At 41.4% G+C, this 26643-nt stretch overlaps 1 protein-coding gene across 5 annotated transcripts in view; it reads right to left on the reverse strand.

Annotated features, from left to right (window-relative positions):
* LOC132829026 (phospholipid phosphatase 2-like) overlaps positions 1-11742 on the reverse strand; it is a 97612-nt gene extending 85870 nt beyond the window's left edge. Inside the window, exons 1-2 of one of the 5 annotated variants that reach the window (XM_060846298.1) lie at positions 11737-11742; positions 10745-10842 (exon numbers count right to left, since the gene is read on the reverse strand). In XM_060846298.1, the coding sequence (XP_060702281.1) occupies positions 10745-10799 (55 nt within the window). In that variant the 5' untranslated portion in view covers positions 10800-10842; positions 11737-11742. Of the gene's footprint in view, positions 1-10744; positions 10843-10948; positions 11219-11250; positions 11437-11736 lie in introns of those variants that run through there. The other 4 variants (XM_060846295.1, XM_060846296.1, XM_060846293.1 and 1 more) reach the window with 4 other exon arrangements.
* Positions 11743-26643: the final 14901 nt, after the last annotated feature.

Here is a 26643-nt window from a genome sequence, read left to right on the forward strand (position 1 = left end):
AGAAATAATTCCCTGTCCGAGAGAAACTGATTTACAGAAAGCACGTAAATCACTCTAGAAAATCAAGTTCCTTCTTAAAAGGTTGCTGCTTGTGGCAACTAGTATTGAACTGATCTCAATAATTCAATCAATCATCGAAGCTTCTTTATCACCTGAGTCAAGAGGAAAAGTCACAGCTACATTCCAATGTGATTCTCTATCCTAGGATCCACTGTTCATAAAAAGTACTTTGCGCAGTGACTTTAAAATCAGGTCGCTCAGTCACAAATACATTCGTGACTTCATTAAGAATTTCACACAGTTAGATTTTCAGCAATTCCTTTCCAGTTAAAATGGCAATGGTCTGTTCCTGTTTGAATCATAGGTCAAGTTGCTACAGCACAAGCACCCTGCACAAGCTCAGACAACTCTCAGATGAATATATATATGGTGTAATTAGATTATACCAGCAGAAAAACCACATTGTGAAACAGCAGAACGATCAAAAGAGAGGGAATTCAGTGTGAAGAATTGACTCAGTGCAGTGAACAACTGTTAGGTTCACAGTAACAACAGCAGAACAAATGCTAGTTATTTTATTCCAAATACACACAGTAAGGTCATTGACACATAGTGACATCTTTCAAAGTTATGCAAATAGTGTAATGAGAAGAAAGACATTTTATACCAGATTTCCACGAGACCCATTAAAGTATTAATGCACAAAATATTATATTTGTCACAAAGTAAATATAGGCCAACTATAAAAAAATTTAGGAACGCAAAATTGAGGACAGGTAGTAATAAGGGCTTGATTTTAACTCCTCTTGCCTGTTTTCTGTCAAACATTAAAGGGCAATTAAAACGGAAAAAGGGATTTATTACTCTTAGTTTCCGCGTTGAGCTGGTTTACTGCAATTTCAAATTGCAAGTGGCAGGGACACCTAACCCAAATGGACCAGGTCCTCTTCAAATGGATATGCCTGGCTCTGATGTCAACCCAGTTTGTAACTCTAATCTGAGGGTGAAGCTGCAGAAGGACAAGTTCATCCATGTCAGCCAACTAAACAAACAGCAACAGCAGCCAGGGCTGTACACAAGCCAAAGTACACTTTGAAGTTTCCTTGTGAGCTAATGCATATACATAAATTTCTGAAGGAAACTTTGGGCCTACACTGGCCCAACTTGGTTCCTATACTTCCCTCCGCCTCCGCACAACTGCCACCACCACCCCTCCCTCCCCAGGCTTTCTTCACCAACATGACACGCTTAAAACACTTTGATGGAATGTGAACATTGCCGGCAAGGCCAACATTTGTTGTCAATCCTCATTCAGTCCTGGAGAATAGCCAGGAGAATCTGAAGTCACAAGTAGGACAGACTGAGGAAAGGTGGCAGATTTCCTTCTCTAAAGGACAACGAATTTTTAAAGTTTTGTGGCACCATTATTTAGAGGGGGGCCAAATTCCAAACCTTCCTACATTTATTAACGGAGTTGAAAATTCCAACTGCTCCAGTGGTGGGTCACCAGGCCTTCTGGATTGTTGGCCTAGTTACATTACCACCATCTTTCCATTCATTCACCATGTCCCCCACGGAACAGTTACTGCGCGCTTGGGGACCATAGCCTTGGGTTACTGCTGCCCAATTTGATTGGTCATGCAACCACGCCACACCAAGATTAATGGCTGGTTCAATCTGGAAGTCAGCAATTGAGAGGAGCTTTAACATGACTGCCATTAAAATAACTGCCATATTCCCTCTATGATATCAAAATAGAGTACAATTTTTCAAAAAGGAAATCAACTGTGCTTGTTGGCTTCTAAGTTAAGCAAGCCCATATTAAACCACACAACCTCGTGTCAAACCTTATTCTACTCACTGAACATAAATCATTAATCCACTTTAGGAAGTTTGCTTTTGGAGACAGTGGAATTCATGTACGACCATAAAGTGCATTCAGTTATTTGTATGCAGCCCAAGGGTTCTCTAAAAGGATTAGTGTGGTGCTGGAAAAGCACAGCAGGTCAGGCAGCATCCAAGGAGCAGGAAAATGAAAAAAAAAAATTGACGTTTTGGGCAAAAGCCCTTCATTAGGATTCCTGATTAAGTGCTTTCGGCTGAAACGTCGATTTTTTTCCCTGCTCCTCAGATATTACCTGACCTGCTGTGCTTTTCCAGCAACACTCTAATCTTGACTCTAATCTCCAGCATCTGGAGTACTCACTTTCACCTACTTCTCCATGAGGATCCCCCTAACTCACTACCATTTACCCAGACAATTAGAAAAGCTGCACTCCAGGTTTTGCTGACAGCAGCCACAGCTGAGGCTGACTATCAAAACACCTTGCTTTTGTCATCTAATTCATAATGGAATTTATAGCATCTGTCAATGGAATATTAGAAGCTACTGATGAAAGTGATTATATTTTCTTCTATCAGTTCCCAACCCCACCCAGGACATGAGTGAACAATTCATATTAATGCACATGAACATTACTAGAAACTCTAGTCAGCAGTTAAGTTACTACTTAGCAAGATGATTACAGAAATCGAAGTATTGCCATTTTAGCCTCAAGTCTGTACCACTATCAAATTAGTACATGGTCAGTCTGCATCTCAAGGAGAAAGTGAGGACTGCAGATGCTGGAGATCAGAGCTGAAAATGTGTTGCTGGAAAAGCGCAGCAGGTCAGGCAGCATCCAAGGAACAGGAGAATCGACGTTTCGGGCCAGAGAGCCCTTCTTCAGGAATGAAGAAGGGCTTATGCCCGAAACGTCGATTCTCCCTTTCCTTGGATGCTGCCTGACCTGTTGCGCTTTTCCAGCAACACATTTTCAGTCTGCATCTCAAGTCTACCTACCTACTTTGAATGCCCCGGCCTATCAAGAATCTGCTATTCTTATTTTTAAAGTTTTTAACTGGTTGAGTCTCAGAAACATTGAAGAGTGTACAGAGTAGCATTCCAGGATTTAAATGCTGCTCCATCACAGTGAATTCCAGCCGTTAAGTTTTTATAAAGGGTAGATCAGAAACAATTTCCTAATGGACAGAAATTCACAGCTTTAAAATCTCACTCAAAGCAAGCATTACAAATGAACCTCAAGATCATTTGCACAGAGTGTTCTGTGGGACACCAAGCTGTGTGGACCCTGACAACAACAAGAGAAATGTTTCTTTCTTTCTTCAGTGTCGACATCTCTCACTTTGGGAGAATTCAAGCATACATGCAGACACAAACAGTTTCATGGTGTTCCAGTGGCTAAAGAAAGAAGGAATCTTAAAATCTAGGACCTCGATGGCAAAAGCGAACTTTCTTAACATCTCAATGCAATCTCAAACACAGTGCCCTTTTTGATCTGTCTGTATATGAAAGTATCCAAGTAAAACTGTCTCCATTCTACTCTGACGAACAAACACTAACCATTGTTAAATACAGTGGGGCTAGCAGACCCAACTCTTCCGTATGTTGGCAAAACTTCTTTCTGTGACAACAGAAAACTGTTGTTTAAAAGGGAGACAACAAGCGAGAGCGAGAGAAAAGTGCTTATAATTAGTCAACTGCTCTCTAATACTGAAACAGAATGTCAGGGAAGGTGAACTGCCAACCAGAAATTAAATTTCTTGTTGATGTGTGCACTCATCCAGCAGAACAGTTCCATGGGCACGAGCCAACTTTCTGTACCTCATCTAATTGGCTGTTCTCCACATGGGCTCAGTCTTACTGTCAGCACGTTGAAGATGGATGAGATGCAAGGACAAAGGGTCGATTTATTCTTCTCTAACCAGGAAGATGGTGTGACCAAATATAACACAAGTTACTACGCTGATTAAAAATGTGCACAAGGCTTTGTGCCACTCAGGGCAGCAATTCTACCAATCTGAACAATACAGGGCACCCACAAAGAAAACCTTACCGACAGTAAGAAAAGAGGAAGGAAATCAACTTTGCACAAAACAAACATGAACTGCACAATAGGGACAAAGTGAGGGCTGCAGATGCTGGAGATCAGAGTCGGGACTGTGGTGCTGGGAAGGCACAGCAAGCCGGACAGCATCCGAGGAGCAGGAGAATCGACATTTCGGGCATAAGCTCTACATCAGGAATGAGCCTTCTGGGCTGTGGGGCTGAAAGATAAATGGGGGGGGGGGGCTGGGAGTAGGGAAGATAGGCCGAGAATGCATGGTGAGGTAGCACAGTGGCTCAGTGGTTAGCACTGCTGCTTCACAGCACCAGGGATCCAGGTTCCATTCCAGTGTTGGGTAATTGTCTGGTGTGGAGTTTGCACATTCTCCCCATGTCCGCGTGGGTTTCCTTTGGGTGCTCCGGCTTCCTCCGACAATCCAAAGATGTGCAGGTCAGGTGAATTGGCGGTGCTAAATTGCCCATAACGTTAGGTATGTTAATCAGAGGGAACGGGTCTGGATGGATTACTCTTCGGAGGGTCGGTGTGGACTTGTTGGGCCGAAGGAGTGTGGGGAATCTAATCAAATGCGATAGGTATATGAATGTGGGGGAGAAGGTGATAGGTCGGAGAGGAGTGTGGAGCAGATTTGTCTATTGCATTCTCAACTACTTTCCTCCCCCCCCCTCCCCTCCCCACCCCCACCTCCCATTTATCTCTCAGCCCCCTGGTCCAGAAGCCTCATTCCTAATGAGGTGCTTATGCCCAAAACATCAATTAGCTGCTTCTTGGATGCTGTTGACCTGCTGTGCTTTTCCAGCACCACACTCTCGTGAACTGCATAATCGCCAGGAAGAGAGAAAAACAAAGACTTGCATGGGTATTACATTTTTCATAACAACTGGACATCCCAAGGTGCTTCACAGACATAGCAGTACATTTGAAGTGTAGTTACTCTGCAATATAAGAAACAAATACATACGCCACTCACCACATCAAAAGAAAAACAGAAATACAAGTTTGATGCTGTGGTGTTTGCCCCATAATACAGTACATATCAGCATTATTATTGTTGAAGAAGGATGAGTTACATTAAAAAAGGTGTATTGTTGTCATTTTAATGTTGCTTACTACAGCTGCTTGGATGTCTAACATCTGGCGTCATTGTGCACGTGTTTTGTGTTAAATTACATTGGTCTAAAACAACCAGCAAGAGTGAGTCAGTTAGTGTTTTTTCCTCAAAGAGAAGTAAATTAATTTAATGTTAATTGTATTTTGTTCTCAATATGTGGACACGTAATACCACAATGAATTTGCCTATGAGTGATAATATGATAGTACCTCATGATCAGAGGCATGCTCATACAAGTACTCTTTACAAGTCAAGAATAACTGGCATCAACCCTTAGACTTGATAAAAAGAAAGAATGAATGCAAGGGAACTCTAAAAGAAAATGCTGAGCGCACAAAACAAATGCTGAAAATCTTTTAAAAGGGAAAGGCCGCAGCAAAAGTTTAATACTTTATCTTCCAGCATGTGAACTTGAGACATGACCACTATGCGATGCGAAACCCTACACATTGCGGTTACTGATGTACTAGTGATCTGCCACAATCATACTGTTGTATTGGTGTGAGCTTTCATATCAAGGGGATGAGGGTAATTTAGTACTGCAGTATGTGACAAACCTATATTACACCTCCTTGTATCTATGCAAGTTCATTATACCACAGGCACTTGCATATTTGGGTTCAAGCCCTGCACTGTAGAAAGTTCCCTCAGCACGGCATGCTGCAAGCGAACGGAGGTCAGTAAGACGGAGACAGATTTTTATACCATTGGGTCATATGATGAAAAAAAGCATGCCCATTAAAAGGTATAATGCAACTCTGCAGTGAGACATAACACTGCAGCATGCTTCTACTCTACATGCTTAGCATTTATGGGGTGAAGCAGTGTCAACTCTGAAGAGATTTTAAACTTTCAGTATAATTCAGAAATCAAACCCCTCTTTGAGATTGAAGAGAAGTGGCTGCAAATGATTGTGGAGGCAGGATTTAACTACAGCATGAAGTGCAGTGCCACAATCTCAAATCTAATTAAAAGGTACTGAGTGGAATTTTAAAACCCCATGGTACTTCTGAAGTTTATTTACTTGGGTGTCAACTTAAAAGTCAGCATATACTTGTTTTTGCTGTGCTCCCTAAAATATATACAATGTATAATCACTGGCATTGGCAGACTGTTCATACCTGAAACCAGATGAGTTGTGCTTTATACAAGCCCTGGGAGAGTTGCAGTTCAAGCTAAGGTGTAAACATATTGTAAACACTGTACTGATGTGTTAATGCCAGCCATTGAAATAGGTCATCGAATGGTATCTAACTTGCTGTTTATTTTAAATCATTTACATTTCAAACTTTTTCAGAATCTTGCATTCCTCTAAAAATGGTTTCAGCATCATCTCAACTTGTCAAATATTTTTCACTTAAAAAGTCATGATCTGAGCTGCAGTTTCACATTCTGAAGTTATAAAAGTTTTGAAACAGCAGATAAAAATGTCAAACTACTATAAATGTCTATATTTAATTAATATTTTAAGTAGCTGACTTCTCTAACACACAACATACAAGTTGCCTTAATGAGCAGTTGCTGAACTGATTCTCAATGTGGTTTCATGAAAAAGATCAGAATGACTGCGAACTTGAATTATCACCATAAACCTGACCACCCAAATTTCCTCTTGCTACAAACAAATTTTACGATCATTAACCTGAAACCCTGAAGTTTGAGTGATTGAACAATTTTAAAATTTTCCATCCTCATTTGCAAATCTATCTTTGGTCTTGTCTCTTCCCAATCCCCTTATCTGTGCAAACGCACACATGAATTAGGTTAAGTAGGCACTTTGGCCCCTCAAGCCTGAACTGCCATTCAATAAGATCATGGATGATCTGATTTATTCCATATACTGGACAAACCACACACCAATCCCAACCCTGATAACCTTACATCCCTTTCCTTCTCTAAGTTGGACCTCTTGTAATTGTAATGCTCCACATTGGTGCCTATGCATTGAGAAGCCTTTGGCTCAGCCTCTTGAATTCCCCTCCCCACCACTCTCTTTGCTTTGCTCCTTTAAGATACTTCTTAAAACCTACCTCTTTCACCTAGCTTTTGGTCATCTGAACTGGTTTCTACATACATCACATAGCATCATACTTTGTTTCATGATTTTCCTGTGAAACCCACCGAGGTGTTTCATTACATTAAACTGTGCTAATAAGTCATTAGTTAAACTGCAGACTTCAGTGGCTCAAATACAACTTAATAATTTCAGTTTGATATCAATACAAGTCTAAATATAGTTATTAATCTGTTTGGACATGTTATGACCATCGCTTATGGCAGGTGGTCCTGAATTCAAACTTTTGGCCCAGAGGAAATGACACTACCATGCACCATAAGACAATTATAAATCTAATTATGGCAATAGATAAAATAGAGTTGAACTAGAGTTGGCCTTGCTACTTTGTGCTAATGGAGGCCTTTAGTGAATAATATACACACTAGGCTAACACATGAAACTTCTACAACACCAAAAATTAAATGTTCCCAATCCTACACTATGTGAGTTAAGCTGATTGTGTGCATTTTAATCTTTGGCCCCAGTAGTATCTAATTGAACTTGACTACGTGTACAGATAAACTCTTAAAAGAATAAGTGTTGAGTGGTGGGACTACTTGAGAATAAAAAACACTTTCCTGAAGACCTTCCTTCAAATCACTTTGTGCAAGACACATCAGGATTGGCCTTGATAGAGGTTTCTACTTCCAGCAAACTGTGTGGCAAGCAGCTCTTCCTGAGATCCAGCAGTACAACCAACTAAAAGACATAACTTCACCAAAAGTATGTCATTAACCTCAAATCTCAACCCCATTCTGCACAAATTCAAACTTCTTCACTCCCAGCAGGAAAACCTCCCAATCTTTGGGCCATTTACATCTGCAATTCTATACTCATCAACAATTGCACTGTGATAGCTGAACCCAAGTTTAACTCGGTCATTTCAAGATAATAAGACTCAAACCTGATTGTGTCTGAGCACAGAACTAGACTTTTATTAAAATTTGTATTCAAAAAGGGCAGAAATTATTATGCATTCTGCTAACCCTAGACTAATGTCATTGGTTGAGCATTGCAGATGGGTTTGAAATCCTGGTCCTAATATTACTACTTAAATATTATTGAAAACACATTTAAATAGTTGTGGCTACTATTAAGTATTATTATTGGCTGATCTGCTCCAGCTTCAGGCAAAAATCCAAAATGCCACAAAAAAGGAAAATAGACTAAATTAAAAAGGCCCAAGTCAGGAATAATGGTGGAAAATTCCGCCTGAGTGGTGCAGCTATAAATGGCACTCAAAGTTTAGAACCATCCACAGCAATACAATCTACTTCACTAGTAGCCAATTTGTCACTATGGCAGCAACATACATTACATATGGGTGCATTATAACCACGTATCAACATGTCACCCTAACTAATGACTTCCACCACTGAGAAGGGCAAGGACAGCAGGGGCATGACCCAACATCACAGATTATTCAAACTTTTCTATTCTTTACTTGGTTCCAGATCAAGCCCTCCAGCTCCCTACTTAACAATGTTATGGGAGTACCTACACTGTGTGGTATGCAGTAACTGGAGAGCCCAGCTCACCATTATCTTGAGAAGAACAATGAGCACAGGCAACATAAACTGGCCATGTCTCTCACTGGGCTGAAATTCCTTTGCTTCTTTTAAGGCCAACTTTAATCATTTAGGAGCTTTCAGAAAACCCACCACAGATGCTGGCAGACCTGCTAAATACACTGGCAATATCTTCTTTTCTTTGTATTAGAGTTTATGACATGACACTCCAGTGCAGACAAGTCTTGTCACCAGACCTCGAGGAATTAAGGGCTACAGGGAGAACGCTGGTAAGTGGAGTTGAAATGCCCATCAGCCATGATTGAATGGCGGAGTGGACTCAATGGGCCGAATGGCCTTACTTCCACTCCTTGGTCTTATGGTCTTTACAGGGTCAACAGAGCTAAATTTGCCATTGTCAGTTCTGGTGCTTTAGTTGATGCCAGACAATTCATCCAATTCCATTTTTTTTTGCCTTTCTAGCATTTGTTACAACTAAATTGCGGTTTCCTTCTCTTTAACAAAAGGAACCCTTCTTCCTTACCTGGTCTGGCTTCAGTTTGACTCCAGACCTACAGTAATATTGTTGACACTTAACTACTCTCAAATGGTCTGGAAAGCCATTCAGTTGTAACATTTGCTGGAAAGAAAAATTGGATTGAAAGCAGATTGATCACCAGGCATCAACTGAGGCAGTAGAATGACAGTGGGAAACACAACCCTGTTGTGAACTCTACAAAGTCCTTCTTACTGGCATCTGGCGCTGGTGCAGGAACTGGGAGAGCTGTCACAGACTAGTCAAGCAACAGCCTGTAAGACAGCACCTTACAAACTCACAACCACCATCATCTAGAAGGACAAGGGCAGCAGATACATGAAACACTATCACCCGCAAGTTCCCTTCCAAGCCACTCTCCACCCCGACTTGGAAAAATATCGTCGTTCCTTCAGTGCCACTGGGTCAAAATGTGAGAACACTCTCTAATGGCATCGTGGGTTTACAGACAGTAAATAGACTACAACAGTTCAAGGAGCAAACTCACCAGCACCTCTCAAGGACAACTCCAAATGGTCAATGAATACTGGCTCAGTCAGCAACCCTCAAGTTCCATGAATTTTTTAAAAAATCATAGCGCCCTCCAAAACATTTCCCAATGCAACTCTACTTCATGGAAGACCCCAGAGTGAAAATTGTGAGGGAGGAGGTTGCTTTGGGGTGAGGGGCGATGTCCATTACTGTTATCGAGTGGGTGGGAGGGGGGTGGTGGTGAAGGGGGTTTCTTGACTCCACCTGCTTGAGGGGCAGGGGTCACAACACAAACCTGGACCAAGACTTGCCAACCAAAAAGGGCAGTTAAAAAAAAGGCCACTTCAAACCATCCCAAAGCACTTAGCAGCCACAGACGTACTTAAAGTCATCATTGGGAAATTGAATTCAACGTGTCAGCAACATTAAAACAACTTAAAGGCAGTGTCCCAACAGTCAGAGTCATCCAACATTACAGTGCTTTAAATTGTCACAAAAATTAAAAATCACACAACACTAGGTGTTGTGGAGTGTAACAACAACCACCTGATGAAGGAGCAGTGCTATGAAAGCAAGTGCTTCCAAATAAACCTGTTGGAATTTCACCAAATACAAATCATTAAACTGTCACAGTTTAGAAAGGTATAAAATCCAGCTCGGGTACTACGGATAATCTCTCCACCCATTGCAACCCTCAAACAAATAAAAATCTTCCTACACCAATGAATTTTTACAAATATATATTCTACAGCACTGTAGAAGTCTGTGAGTGTGCCTTTAACTAAGACGTGGATCCGCCTATACCGCACTCCCCTTGTGTTTCAAGGAAAAGATTGGAATGTAGAAACAGGGTTTCCATCAGTTTTAGTTACCTGATGTTTATCCTTCCTCCCAACTCACTCTCTGCATGTACCCTTACGCAGAGCTTCCCCCCCCCCAAAAAAAACTTAGCAAATCCTCAAAATTAAAGTCACGCCGTGCATATTCAAATAAATTACAACGAGTCTCTGGGGCGGGAAAAGAAAGCGATATTTTCCGCAAATAAAAATTCAAAATCACCAGCAAACCTCTCAGTAAATTGTTATGAACTGTACACACAAAAAAAACACACCCACCCACAGGGAGAGAGACACTTACCCACAATCACACACAGGACATCCACCAGGATCAGAACAATCCTTTTTTCAAACATCCTGAGACGGAAAGGTTTACAATCCTCTCTGGGTTTTCCGGAGCTATTTCGATAGGGATACGAAGAAAACAAGAGGGTTAAAAAGAACAGGGAGTAGGAACAAACTATTTAAGATCGCGCATTAACAACAACAGCAAACACACACTCACAAAAAAAACTGAGCTGCAACCTGAATTTCCAGTTCTTCCGGAATCTTAAGTACCTGTCCCGATCTGCAATGCCTCACGGACTAATGTTGGAATATTTTTTTTCCCTTGGTTGACTGTGCTTTCCTCTCTCTCTCTCTCTCTCCCGGTCACTTTCACCAGGAATGGGACCACGGCTGAAATTCACACGTTGCAACTGAACAGGAGTTGCTTTCTGCTCGCTGGCGGAACCCACTGTCTTTGTCCTCTACCTTTGCCCGCACACACACACATACACAAACAACTGCATGAATGAGTTAACGAACCTTTAGTTCGCTCTTATCCCAATCCAAAATGTTATGGAGGGGAAAGACATCTGACGTCAGGAATTGGCACAAACGCAGGATGCTCCTGAGTGGACAGAAAGTTCAGTTCGAGCTGAATGGTTAAACCTACAGCCCACTCAGCCAAACCAAAACGATGCCTTTTCCTCCTCGCTTTCCCTTAAAGCTTGAAATGCAAAACTTTTGAAGAAAGTGACCGCAAAGTTTCTCCAAACCTCCGCAATCAGCGGTTGCACCCGGTACTGGCTGCACCTTAAATTCAGTCCAAAGTCTAACCGTGGAGCACTTTCGTTGTGTTATGGTTTGAAAATGACCGTGGAGTGTACCAGCTGCCACCCGCAGACTGTTCAAAATCGCATGCCCCTCCGTCTTTTCCACACTGACATATCTCTCACCACCACCCCCACCTATAAATTTCCATGTGCACGTTTATAAAAGACTTTGGTTTATCTGAATCTGCTACTTTACCATTGCACCCTTCTGCTCAGTTGTGCGTTGTCCATCTCCTGAGTCTCTATTATTGTTTAGGAGTTGGGAGGAGAAAGTCAGAACTGCAGATGCTGGAGATCAGAGCTGAAAATGTGTTGCTGGAAAAGCGCAGCAGGTCAGGCAGCATCCAAGGGGCAGGAGATTTGACGTTTCGGGCATAAGCCCTGAAGCCCTGATTCCTGAAGAAGGACTTACGCCCGAAACGTCGAATCTCCTGCCCCTTGGACGCTGCCTGACCTGCTGCGCTTTTCCAGCAACACATTTTCAGCTAGGAGTTGGGAGGTCATGTTGCGGCTGTACGGGACATTGGTTAGGCCACTGTTGGAATATTGTGTGCAATTCTGGGCTATCGGAAAGATGTTGTGAGACTTGAAAGGGTTCAGAAAAGACTTACAAGGATGTTGCCAGAGGTGGAGGATTTGAGCTACAGGGAGAGGCTGAACAGGCCGGGACTGTATTCCCTGAAACATCAGAGGCTGAGGGGAGGCCTTAGAGGGGTTTATAAAATCGTGAGACGCATGGATAGGATAAATAGACAAAGTCTTTTCCTTGGGGAGGGGAGTCCAGAACTAGAGAGCATAGGTTTAGGGTGAAAGGGGAAAGATATAAAAAGGACCTAAGAGGAAACTTTTCTCACAGCGGAATGAGCTGCCAGAGGAAGTGATGGAGGCTGATACAATTACAGCATTTAAAAGGCATCTGGATGGGTATATGAATAGGAAGAGAATGGGCCGGGTGCTGGCAAATGGGACTAGATTACGTTAGGATATCTGGTTGGCATGGACAGGTTGTACCAAAGGGTCTGTTTCCGTGCTGTACTTCTCTGTGATTTTATGACTCTATGCTTTAAAATATGTATGGTAGGAATGTGGGACTTCAAATGGGGATCATTTGACGTTTGTCAGAAGTATCACCATATTCTAATCTCTGAAAATTCTCATCCTCCTCCAGTTTTCATGGTCACAAAGGTTGAAGACCATCAGTATTTTTACATTCAATGGGAAAATGCATCTGGATGGGTATATGAATAGGAAGGGATATGGGCTATGTGCTGTGACAAATGGGACTAGTTTAATTTAGGATATCTGATTGGCATGGACAAGTTGGACTGAAGGGTCTGTTTCCATGCTGTAGATCTCTATGACTCTATGTGGGTGTCCCTGACAAGGCCACTATTTGTTGCCTCCTCCTAGCTACCCTTGTACTGACTGAATTCCCTGACCATTTTAGAGAGCAGTTAATAATCTAACACATTACTATTTTGGTCTGTAGGCCAGACTGGGTACGGATGGTAGGTTCCCTTACCTTAAACAGCATTAGCAAGGCAGTTGGGTTTTTTAATGACAATTGACGATAGTTTCACAGTAACCATTACTGACACTAGCTTTCAATTATAGAATTATTAATTGAATTTAAAATTGACCTGCTGCATGCTGCAAAACCACGTCACAAGAGCATTAGACTGGACCTCTGACTATCGATACAACACTATTTCCTCTTTCTCTCTTATATAGATCCAAACCCCTGTCCAGCAATTAGGCATTCAGTTTACTATTGACACAATGCTGCACTATCAGAGGTATGGACGTTTGGATTAATCCCAACCAAGCCTTCATATGTGAATGTAAACGATACCCTTGTCACTATCTGGAGAATAGCTGGCGAGTTCTTCTGCTGCCTTGAATTTATTATTGAACCAAATTGCTCAAAAATAGATAAACTTGTTTCTGAAACCACACTAAACGGGCAAGTGTGTTTACTTAGAAGACAACTGTCACCAACATTTTATCATCTATGAAGCACCTTAGGACATCATGACATGAAGCTCTATAAATGCAATCTTTTTATTCATTAACATTTCTTACAAACACTCCTTCTTGAGTAATTAGGTTGCAAACTGTGGCATTGAGTCCTTGTGATGACAATCATAATAGCTTTGATTCTGAACTATACAGGTAACTAATTGCAGTCTGGCTACTGGTGAAGGGTCGTTATTGAGCAGAGATACCTCTCCTGCTTCATTGTATAGTATTCCCCACAGGAAGTGCGTGGATGAACACATGACCAGCCTGTGATGTTCACATGTACAATAATCAATGCTTGATTATTCTAAACAAAAAGCAAGTTAATGTCTTTCAATGCTTTCTCCTTCCTGTTGTAAACCTTCATAATATAAATAAACTTCTAGTAACATTCCAGGATGCCTTGCAGTCACCTGTTTCCTGAAACACACTGGTTTAAAATCTTAGTGGCAAAATGACTGACCTAATTAATTTTTAAACTTCTTCAGAAAAATAAACCAACACCCTATATGCCACTATTTTGAAATTCAAATTCTTAAAAAAAATATGTATCTCGCATACATTCTATGTCAGTAATCTTAATTGCCATAGTTCAATCCAGATGCTGTGTTTATGCGAACAAACAGAATTGTAATGTAGAATATTGTAGTTACCAGAACATGTCGAGTTGAGAGTGATGCTAGGCACACATTTTTTTCTTCTATTCTGCTATGAAGATTTCCTGTTTGCACAGGGTATGAGATACTAAGTAAATAGCTTGTGACTTAACCCTGAGTAATAATGAACACCCTAATCACAATATTGGATGATTATTTAAGAATGCCTTTCCTGATAGTATTCAACAGCATGGAATGTGTGACTCCTTATGGACACAGTTCATGGGGTAGGCAGGCCTTCTGTAAAGGAAAAGAGATAAAAGAGGCTTTTGAATATAACAACGGAAGGGGGCAAGCGACAGTCAACATGACAAAGAGATAGTGGACAAGTTTTGATGTAAGTTTGTATCCATGCCTACTAGTCATTCGGAAATTTGAGTTGTTGAATCATTGTGGATTCATCATGGATAACTCAGGATCTAAGGAATACAGTATGCTGATTGAATTGAATTGAATTTATTGCCACGTGTACCGAGGCACAGTGACAATCTTTGTCTTGTGAGCAATACAGGCAGATCACAGAGTTAAGTAGCATAGATAAGTAAATAATAGGTAAACAGAGGCAAAGTGAAAAACACAGGTGCAGGCAAGTGTTAAGAGTTTGTGAGTCCATTCAGTATTCTAACAACAGCAGGGTAGAAACTGTTGCGAAACCAGCTGGTGCATGTGTTCAGGCTTCTGTACCTTCTCCTTGATGGTAGAGGTTGTAGAAAAGCATTGCCAGGGTGGGATGGATCTTTAAGAATACTGACAGCCTTTCCTTGACAGCAAGCCTGGTAGATGGATTCTACAGATGAGAGGTTGGCCTTTGTGATTGTCCGGGCCGAGTTCACCACTCTCTGTACCATCTCTGATCTTGAATGGTACAGTTGCCATACCAGGTAGTGATACAGATAAAGTTATAAAAATAAGAATAGCAAACATTACATTTTGTCATGAGCTCAGACTGTGTTCTGTTCGCCTCAAGGATGTGGGGTTCAATCTTACCAGAAGCCTCCAATTTGCTGGCATGAGGAATCCTGGATTATCCTAATTCTGTTCCCACAAAGAGTGCTAAACTCACATCACAAGACTGCTCCAAATAAGAGACAAATGTGCTAAACTGATCACCTTATTCTGACAGGCCACAAGAATAGCTGACGTGGGAAGTGGAGAAATACATACTGATACATGTATGATGGTAGAATTTATCTGGCAATGAAGTTGGTGTGTTAGAGTAAATTGAACTTTATTCTGTATCAGTTGCTTCCTTGTTTATTCATGGGAATTATTTCTGGATTGATAGAATTGAGAGGTAGAGAATGTTTGGCTAAACTTGTATCAAAACCTGGTTAGGCTACGATAATAACTCCACAGAAGCTAATATCCCATCACCAATTCATCCTTTATTTACATGTGGAGAGTCCTTGACACTGAACCAATTTCCTCAAAACCAGCTCTCAGTGAACAGAATCTCTGAGACTCCTGTTTATATCTGTCAGCCAGGGCTCCCTGACTGTTACAATCAGGGAACTCATGTTCTATGAGCTCCATCTGGCTGACCCCATTGCAATCACTATAGCCACATTGTAGGATAATGTGTGCAGACTGGTTGCCCCCTTTATAAAAGGGATATCGAGATACTGGAGAGGGTGCAATGAAGATTCACATGGTTAGTGTAGCAGAATTGTGTGGTTACAGCTGTCTGGAAAGATTGCTCAAATTGAGAAAGGGAAGTCAGAGAGATGACCTGATGGCAGTGTATAACACCATGAAAAGTTTGACAGATTGGAGGGAGAGAAAATGTTTGCACTTGTGAAGAAGAGATGTCATCAATCAGATTAGATGTCATCAATATAAGATAGTCACCAAGAAATCACAGGAAATTCAGAAAGAACATCTTTGCACACAAAGTGAGATGAATGTGGATCTCACTGCTGTTGAAGTATTTAATGTCAAGAATACAAAGGAGGAGGAAATTAGAATGGCATTAAAGTCAGCACAGACATGGTGGGCTGAAGGGCCTGTTACTGTACTGTACTATCCTATGTTCTATGAAATACTAAGAGCTTCAAATGGAGCACAAATATTGGACAAATTCAGCTGAACATTCGTTTCTGTGTCGTGTGATTTATGAAGTTTGATGGTTAAGCCGTGTGTAGAATAGAACGTTAGCAGCACACTCCACTGCTGGACAGACAGATGTTTGCATTTATTTCTCCTAAAGCAGCACAGCCTCACTTTGTAAAGTGTCTTGAGGAATTTTGGGGTGTTTACTTTGGTGGAGGGAAATATTAATAGCCTGCCCAGTCACAAAATGTTCCAGTTAATTATACAGTGAATGCTGATAACCTTGAGAAACAATGAATGATTTCCTGAAGAATTTGTTGGAAGATGAATAATTAAGTATTTCCTATATATCATTGTTCACATGTGATTCATGTGGATATAATGGTCACTGAATTCTGGAAGTTTCCTCTTCCAGGCCATTGAAAGTCTAGTCTAAGTGGCTCGTTATTAACCATGGAGAATTGGTAGGAAGCTAAGGCTGACATTGTCACTTCATCACAGGTCATTCACACACTAAAATAGCTTTGCCAGTTGGAACAAACAGTGAACCTGTGCTCTATAGTTCAGCCTTATCAAAACCACAATGGCCACCACACCTTTGAGGAACACATTCTTTACAGCTACATAATTTGTCTCCAAGAAAGAAAACTTGATCTTTAAAAAGAATCAAAGATAGAAATTGTGGCATTTTAGCCCTAGATTTTGAAGAGTCAATGGCCACAATAGCAATAGATTAATCAACTTACTTACAGCAAGCTCTGCAGATGTTTCTCTCTCTGTTAAAGTTATCTGGAACATTTTCTAGGTATCTTTGACAGTTGACTGATACAGCCATGAGACCTTTTATATTTGTGAATGTGAAGTCCAACACTTTGGGCCACAGGGTCAGAGGTTTAAATTCTGGACTACGTTGCTTACAATTGGTTACAAAACCTCTAGTTGAAAGACTCTGGGTCTGTACTCAGTGGAGTTTAGAACGATTAGGGGATATTGTCAAAACTTACAGAATACTGATAGAGTGGCTGTGGAGAAGGTTTTTCCTCTCATAGGAAAGACTAGGACCTGAGGGTACAGTTTTGGAGTGAACTGAGATGAGGGAGAATTTCTTCAGCCAGAGGGTGGTTAATCTGTGGAGCTCATTGCTACAGAAGGCTGTGGAGGCCAAGTCATTGACTGCATTTAAAACAAAGATAGATAGATTCTTGATTAGTAAGGGAACCTGGAGTTCCAGGGAGAAGACAGGAAAATGGATTTGAGAAAAGCATCAGCCATGATCGAATAATGGAGCAGAGTCGATGGGCCAAATGGCCTAATTCTGCTCCCATGCTCAGGGAAGGACAACATTGCTGCCTCACAGCAGCAGGGACCTGGTTTGATTCCAGCCTGGAGCAATTGTCTGTAAAGTTTGCACATCCTCCATGTGTCTGTGTGGGTTTCTGCTAGGTGCTCTGGTTTCCTCCCATGTTTCAAAGATGTGCAGGTCAGGTAGATTGGCCATGCCAAATTACCCATAATGAACAGGAATGTTTAGGTTAGGAGCATTAACTATGGAAAATGCAGGGTTAAAGGACAGGGTGGGTTGGTGGGTGGGTGTGGGTGGATGTTCTTTGGTGGGTTGGTGGCTTGCTTCCACATTGAAAGGATTCTATGTTTTATAGGTTAGTGGGAGAAGGAAGTTCCAGGGTCTCCCACTTCTGATCAATGATATCTAGTAGAAAAGTATGCAGGATTTAACTTAACTCTGATGCCCTCTATGGTCAAGTACTCACCTGACATCTGCCACCCTGACTTGCATGTGGAAATATTGAGAAGAGTTGTTGGCTGTACTGCTCTTCTATTAGATTATAGAATTGTGTGATGATAGAGGCTTGAACCATAGATTCGTAGAATCAGACTCCCTGCAGCACAGTAAAAGGTCTTGCAGCATCCTTCCTGGATCCAGGAGTCTGTATCTCCATCTACCTGCCTCAGTATTGAAATGGTTGTAGTTCTTATCTAACAAAACTTCTGTTTAATTATTTTCAATTGATGTCCCCTTCAGCCACAATAGTGTTTCAGCAGTGCGAGGTACAAATTTCCACCACACTTTGTATGGAGCAATGATGCGTGACATCACCCTTTAAAAGACTCACTGTAATTTTTAGACTAAGCCTCCATATATTACATTCGCCCAGTGGGGAATAGTTTCTCTCAGTCCACTATTTTACATCTCAGTTAGATCATCCCATAATATTCTAAACTCAAGAGAAAACAAGTTTTGACTGTTCCACCTTATCCTCATAATTTAATCCTTGTAGCCCGAGTGCTGCATGTGTGCTCCACCATGCTAAGCACTTGGCTGGGGGATTACAGGAGTTCAGTATGATACCTTAAATTACGTTTAAAGAAGAGAGGAAGTTGTCAGTTATAAGTGAAGCATGGAGGTTTGTAGATATTATAGGAATATCTCTAAAATCTTAATCATCAAATAACATATTATTGCATGTCTAATCTCCTTTTCTTCCCCAAATTCCTACATTACATCTTTGCTTTTTGCTCTGTTCTGAAGCTACCCATACAGCGTCTCAGCAAGTTACCTAACCAACGTCAATACCAGCTGCAAATGTGTTGCTGGTCAAAGCACAGCAGGTTAGGCAGCATCTCAGGAATAGAGAATTCGACGTTTCGAGCACAAGCCCTTCATCAGGAAGGGCTTGTGCTCGAAACGTCGAATTCTCTATTCCTGAGATGCTGCCTAACCTGCTGTGCTTTGACCAGCAACACATTTGCAGCTGTGATCTCCAGCATCTGCAGACCTCATTTTTTACTCGAAGATTTTTTACAACGTCAATACCAAACTAATTCAAACTGCAAACTTATTTTTCTGTCTCTATTGTTGTGCCTAATGAAAGGAAACCACTTATAGAATAGACCTTTTTAATTTATGAGAAACAAATTTATTGTTTTTTGTTCTGCATCATCACTCTGATAGAAATTATGTGATTTGTATGTTAATACTAAAGGCGGTGACAGAAAAAGATTCATGTGTGAATAATGCTTTTCAGATCCTAAGGCTATTCCAAAGGACTTTACAGCCAAACCTTTACTTCTGAAAAGTAGTCACTGTAATAATGTAGGAAACACAGTAGCTGACGTGTTCACACTGAACACCCACACATAGCAATGAGTTCAATTACAAGATAATCTGTTTGAGTGGTGTTGGGTGAGGGATAAATGATGGCCAGGAGGGATAATTCAACTGCTCTTCTTCAAAATAATGCAATAGCATCTTTCACATCCATCTGTGACTGAGGTTGGGCCTTGGTTTAAAGTCAAGATTAGAGTAGTGCTGGAAAAGCACAGCTTTTGCCCGAAACATCGATTTTTCCTGCTCCTCAGATGCTGCCTGACCTGCTGTGCTTTTCCAGCACCACTAACATCCAGCATCTGCAGTACCCACTTCTGCCAAGTTGATTTTAACCTTACTGTGAATCCTCTTCCTAGGATTAGATTAGATTCCTTACTATGTGGAAACAGGCCCTTCAGCCCATACTGACCCTCTGAAGAGTAACCCACCCAGATTATTTCCCTCTGACTAATGCACTTAACACTATGGGCAATTTAGCATGGCCAATTCATCTTTGGACTATGGGAGGAAACCAGAACACCGGAGGAAACCCACACAGGCACAGGGAGAATGTACAAACTCCGCACAGACAGTCACCAGAGGCTGGAATCGAACCTGGGACCCTGGTGCAGTGAGGCAGCAGTGCTAGCCACTGTGCCGCCATATTGATGCCTTGGATTAATGTCTCAATTGTAATGATGCTGTGGCTTTGGGAGGCTATTTTGTCTTTTTATTTTGAAGAGAGATTGCAAAACAGAGGTGCAGAGCCTACTGGGGTAATGGAAACAGCTTGGGAGGCCTTGGGTTTTTTTTAGTGGTCTGAATGGGTATGGCCAACTCTCAGGTTTCTGGGTTTTGTTTTTTTTGAGTACCATCAGACGTTATTGGGATCTCAACAGAGTTGGAAGCTTTAGGCACTGTTTTCTGGCTGCTTATCTTTCTATTTTCTCTTGTTTTTTTTTCCTCCTGGATTAGAGAACTTCATGTGAGAATCTGTGTATGAATTTTCCTTCTTGCCAAGGGGTGTGTATATGGGATGTTGCTATCGTGGAATAGTTAATTAGTAATAATTACTGTATTTATTATTTTGTTAAGTTTTCCAGTAGAGTTAAGTTATTCTAAATTCCTCTTTCTTGGATTGTATTTTTAACTGTAGTGTTTAAATAAATTGTGTTTTGCTTAACTGTGAATAGCTTAACCACTCAAATTGCATCTGGAACAGGCACTTCACATTTACAAATAAGAAAAAGGTGAGATCTCAACTACCTTCTTAAAATGTTTTGAAGGGGCCTGGTCTGGTCTGGTCCATAACATAATTAAAAGATGGCATCTCCAACAGTGCCGCACCCCTGTAGTACTAGACAGAAAGCCAAGATTTCGTAATCAAGTCTCAGAAATGGCAACTCACAACCCTCTGATTCAGAAGAGAGATTGCTACCAACTGAGCCAATGCTGACAGTTTGTTATTGCTGCTGATGGTGCCAAAAAGATGCGCTTGCAAAATGAAAACAACCCAGTAAATGCAGTCATGACAGTGAAAGCTTGATACACCCGTGGCGTGGAGGACCTGGACAAATATCACACAAATATCGGTTTCAAGATTGTGTTGTTTGCCAGAGTGACATCAACTTGGGACTGATAAACAAGTCGTCCCGTTCATCCGTCGAAGACGACAAGTGTCATTTACACTGCTGTAAGAGGGGAATAAATCCAGCCCGACAGTTGGAAGGACTCAAAATCAGGAAAATGTACAGGCAGGATGAAGTTATTCTTAAACAACTTGCCTAAAGGAGTGTTGAATTGAGAGTTTGTTTGGGGGGTTCCTGAAGAAGAACAGTTCAGCTTGTAAGAAAATTGTGACCCATTTTGCTAATGCAAAATACTTCAGGTTTCTGGCAAGTTGAACTGAATGGAACATGTTGCAGATTCTGCACATTCCTATGGGAAGCACAGATTCTTACTGTTTCTCTTTGGCATTACTTTTGCTCCGTATATTTTGACACATTCGCCCAGATTTTAACCCTGCCTGCTCAGTCAGTAATAGGCACGGCATGAAAATCCAACTTACCTGTTTGCAACCCTGTTGATATTTTGATGCAAGATTCAATTTTATGTTGCTGCTTTCGGCACATATGCAAGATCTGGAAGGTGTTAGACTCCAGCATTAAACATGCACATGAGATTCTTAGTAAAGCACTGAGGAGCCTGACTGTCAGTCCAACCCCAAGACTACACAGGAAAACCCTTGTGGCTTCCTCACCACAGAATGCCAGCAGCAAGTAGATCCATAACCGGAAAACAATATTTAAAAAAAACAAATATTAATACTGCAGATGCTTGAGATCTGAAATAAAAACTGGAGAAACTCATCAGGTCTGGTAGCAACATCTGTGAAGAGAGGAACAGAGTTACATTCAGAGTCAGTTGTACAGCATGACAACAGACCCCTTGCTTCAACTCGTCCATGCCTATCAGATATCCTAAATTAATCTAGTCCCATTTGCCAGCACGTGGCCCATATCCCTTCCTATCCACATACTCATCCGGATATCTTTTAAAATGTCATAATTGTAACAGTCTCCACACTTCCTCTGGCAGCTCATTCCATACAGACATCACCCTCTGCAAGAAGAGGTTGTAACTTAGGCCCCTTTTAAATCTTTCCCCTCTCACCTTAAATTTCTATCCTCTAGTTTTGGACTCTCCTGTCCTGGGGAAAAGACCTTGACTATTCACTAAATGTATGCCCCTCATGATTTTATAAACTTCTATAAGATCACCCCTCAGCCTCCAATGCTCCAGGGAAATCAGCCCCTGCCTATTCAGCTTCTCCCTCTAGCTCAAACTCTCCAATCCCAGCAACATCCCTGTAAATCTTTTTTACATCCTCTCAAGTTTAACAATATCTTTCTCATAGCAGAGAGATCAGAATTGAGCGCAATATTTCAAAAGTGGCCTAACCAATGTCCTGTACAGTTGCAACTCTTATACTCAATGCATTGATCCATCAGGGCAAGTGTAACAAACACCTTCTTCATTACCCTGTCTACCTATGACTTCACCTTTGAGGAACCAGGAATCTAAACTACAAAGTGTCTTTGTTGACCATTAAGGTTATAAGTCCTGCCTTGATTTGTCTTACCAAAATACAGCACCTCACATTTATCTAAATTCCACTTCAAGCCACTCACCATCCTGACTTGGAACTATATCACATTCCTTCACTGTTACTGGGTCAAAATCCTGGAATTTCCTCCCTAAGGACATTGTGGATCAACCCATAGCAGGAAGACTGCAGTGGTTGAAGTAGGCAGTTCACTACCTTCTCAAGGACAGTTAGGGACAGGCAATAAATGCTGGCCAGCCAACGATGACCACATCCCACAAATGAATAAAGAAAAATAAACTCCATCTGCCACTCCTCAGTCCATCAGCCCATCTCATCAAGGTCCCATTGTACTCTGAGATAACCATCTTCTCTATCCACTACACCACCAATTTTGGTGTCATCTGCAAATTTACAAAATTCCTCAAATATTCACATCCAATTCATTAATAAAAATGACCAGAATTATACATAGTAATCCAAACATAACATTACCAATGTCCAAACTCTGGTACTCAATGTTCTGGCTCATAAAGCCAAGCATGCCAAATGCCTTCTTCACCAACCTGCCTACCTGTGATGGCATTTTCAAGGAACAATGTACATGAACTCCCAGATCTCTCTATTCAACAACACTCCCCAGGTCCCTACCACTAACTGTGTAAATCCTGCCCTAATTTGTCTTAGATATAACTGCACTGAGGGTGGTATCCCCAAATCATTGTTTATTTACATATACACAGTACATTACCAGTAGCCAGCAAGCTCAGAGTCAGTCCCTCAAGTGAGGAGATTCTGAATTCCCTGGTTTTTTTTCTTCCTTTTTTTTCTTTTTTTTATGAAAGACACAAAGTGTACAAATCTTTATTTAATTTCCACCACCAGGAAGGAAGGAAACACCCGAGTGGCCAGTGACAAGCAGTGCCCTTCTCATCAAGGAGGGCAATGCTAACACTCCTGTTCTTTTTTTTTATTTCCCCCACACTACCGCCTAACTGCCGTAGTGCTTATTATTTTTATCCCCAGCATCCATGGTGTGTGTGTGCAGCTGTGAGACACAGTGAGAGACAAGGTGTACAAATCTTTATTCAATTTCCATCACCAGGAAAAGTAGGAAAACACCCGAGTGGAATTCCCTGTTTATTTTATTTTTTTTTCTTCTCTTTTTTTTGGCAATACTGCGTGATTCTCCTGGTTATATATTTTTTTCTTTTTTCCACACTACCGCCTAACTGCGGTAGTGCTTATTATTTTTATCCCCAGCACCCATGGTGTGTGTGTGCAGGTGTGAGGCACAGTGAGAGACAAGGTGTACAAATCTTTATTCAATTTCCACCACCAGGAAAAGTAGGAAAACACCCGAGTGGCCTGTGACAAGCAGTGCCCTTCACATCAAAGAGGGCAATGCTAACACTCCTGTTCTTTTTTTTTATTTCCCCCACACTACCGCCTAACTGCCGTAGTGCTTATTATTTTTATCGCCAGCATCCATGGTGTGTGTGTGCAGCTGTGAGACACAGTGAGAGACAAGGTGTACAAATCTTTATTCAATTTCCATCACCAGGAAAAGTAGGAAAACACCCGAGTGGAATTCCCTGTTTATTTTGCTTTTCTCGTGTTAATTTTTTTCTTTTTTTTTCTTTTTTTTTCCCTTTCTTTTTTCTATTAACCCCACACTACCGCCTAACTGCGGTAGTGCTTATTTTCCCCAGCACCCATGGTGTGTGTGTGCAGGTGTGAGGCACAGTGAGAGACAAGGTGTACAAATCTTTATTCAATTTCCATCACCAGGAAAAGTAGGAAAACACCCGAGTGGAATTCCCTGTTTATTTTTTTCATTTTTTTTTTATTTTTTTTTGGTGTGTGTGTGTGCAGCTGTGAGACACAGTGAGAGACATAAAGTGCACAAATCTTTATTTAATTTCCACCACCAGGAAAAGTAGGAAAACACCCGAGTGGAATTCCCTGTTTATTTATTTTTTTTTTGCTTTTTTTTTCTTTCTTTATTTTTATCCCCAGCACCCATCGTGTGTGTGTGTGCAGGTGCGAGACACAGTGAGAGACAAGGTGTACAAATCTTTATTCAATTTCCACCACCAGGAAAAGTAGGAAAAACACCCAAGTGGCCAGTGACAAGCAGTGCCCTTCACATCAACGGGCAATGTTGTGTGATTTTTTTTCTCTCTCAATGTTGTGTGATTTTTTTTTTTTCATTTTTTTTTTAACCCCACACTACCGCCTAACTGCAGTAGTGCTTATTATTTTTATCCCCAGCACCCATGGTGTGTGTGTGCAGGTGTGAGGCACAGTGAGAGACAAGGTGTACAAATCTTTATTCAATTTCCACCACCAGGAAAAGTAGGAAAACACCCGAGTGGCCTGTGACAAGCAGTGCCCTTCACATCAAAGGGACACTCCTGTTTTTTTTTAAGAAGTGCACAAATCTTTATTTAATTTCCACCACCAGGAAAAGTAGGAAAACACCCGAGTGGAATTCCCTGTTTATTTTTTTCATTTTTTTTTAAATTTTTTTTTTGGTGTGTGTGTGTGTGTGTGTGTGTGTGTGTGTGTGTGTGTGTGCAGCTGTGAGACACAGTGAGAGACATAAAGTGCACAAATCTTTATTTAATTTCCACCACCAGGAAAAGTAGGAAAACACCCGAGTGGAATTCCCTGTTTATATTGGTTAGCCAGGGCCCCCTGATAGGCCCAGGTTAACAATCCCAATCAAGGATCTCAAGGTTAATGAGATCCATTTGGTTCTAATCATTACAGTCTTACCGAAATGCAACATTTATCTGGATTAAACTTCACCTCCCATTCTTGATCCACTGGCACCTGTTGTACTCTTAGATACCCTTCTTTACTGTTCACTATACCACCTAAATTGGTTACATTCACAAACTTATTAACCATGCCTCTTGGATTCTAATTCAAATTTTCTATATAAATGGCTAACCATATGGACCCAGCACCAATCTTTGCAGCATACCATTGGTCACAGGCCCCTGTCTGAACAACCCACCACCACCACCACCACCGTCTCCGACTCCGACTCCGACTCTCCAGTTAATTTTGTATCCAACTGGCTAGCTCTCCCTAGATTCCATTGATCTAACCTGATAAACAGTCTACTATGCGGAACCTTGGCAAAGGCCTTGCTAAAGTCCATGTAGACAATATCTACTGCTCTGCCTTCATCTATCTTCTTGGCTACCTCTTTAAATACTCAACCAAGTTTGTGAGATACAATTTCCCATGCACAAAGCCATTTTATCTGTCTATAATCAATACTTGCCTTTCCAAATGCACGTGGATCCTATCTCTTAGAATCGCTTCTAACAACTTATTCATGCCTCACATGAGGCTATAGTTCCCTAGCTTTTCTTTGCCACCTTTCTTAAATCATGGCCCAGTATTTGACACCTTCTAGTCTTCTGGCATCTCACACATGGCTATCAGTGATACATATATGTCTGATGTGGACCCTGCAATATCTTCCCAGAATGTCTTGGGATACACTTGATCAGTTCCCAGAGTTTTATCTACCTTTAGACATTTTAAGACTTCCAGCACCTCCTTGGACCTATACCAGCATTGCTTCATTTTTAGATTAGAATAGATTCCCTGCAGTGTGGAAACAGGCCCTTCGGCCCAACCAGTCCACTCCGACCCTCCGAAGAGAAACCCACCATTTCCCTCTGACTAATGCACCTAACACTATGGGCAATTTAGCATCGCCAATTCACATCTTTGAACTGTGGGAGGAAACCGGAGCACCCAGAGGAAACCCACGCAGACACGGGAAGAATGTGCAAACTCCACACAGACAGTCGCCTGAGGCTGGAATCGAACCTGGGACACTGGTGCTGTGAGGCAGCATTGCTAACCATTGAGTCACTGTGCCGCCTGGGTCAAAATCATGGAACTCTGCTCCTAACAGCACTGTGGATGTACCTGCTGTCCAAGGACTGCAGTGGTGCAAGAAGGCTGATCACTACCAAATACTGCAGGGCGTTTAGGAGTACGTATTGATGCAGTTACTGCCCACATCTCATTTATGATTAAAAGTATAAGTTATACAGGGCACTGGTCAGACTAATCTGGAGAACCATGGACAGTATTGGCCTCCTTATCTAAGTAAGAATGTGAATGCATTGAAAACAG

This window comes from Hemiscyllium ocellatum, chromosome 28, assembly GCF_020745735.1.
Source record: "Hemiscyllium ocellatum isolate sHemOce1 chromosome 28, sHemOce1.pat.X.cur, whole genome shotgun sequence".
In the NCBI taxonomy this organism is placed as follows: Eukaryota; Metazoa; Chordata; class Chondrichthyes; order Orectolobiformes; family Hemiscylliidae; genus Hemiscyllium; species Hemiscyllium ocellatum.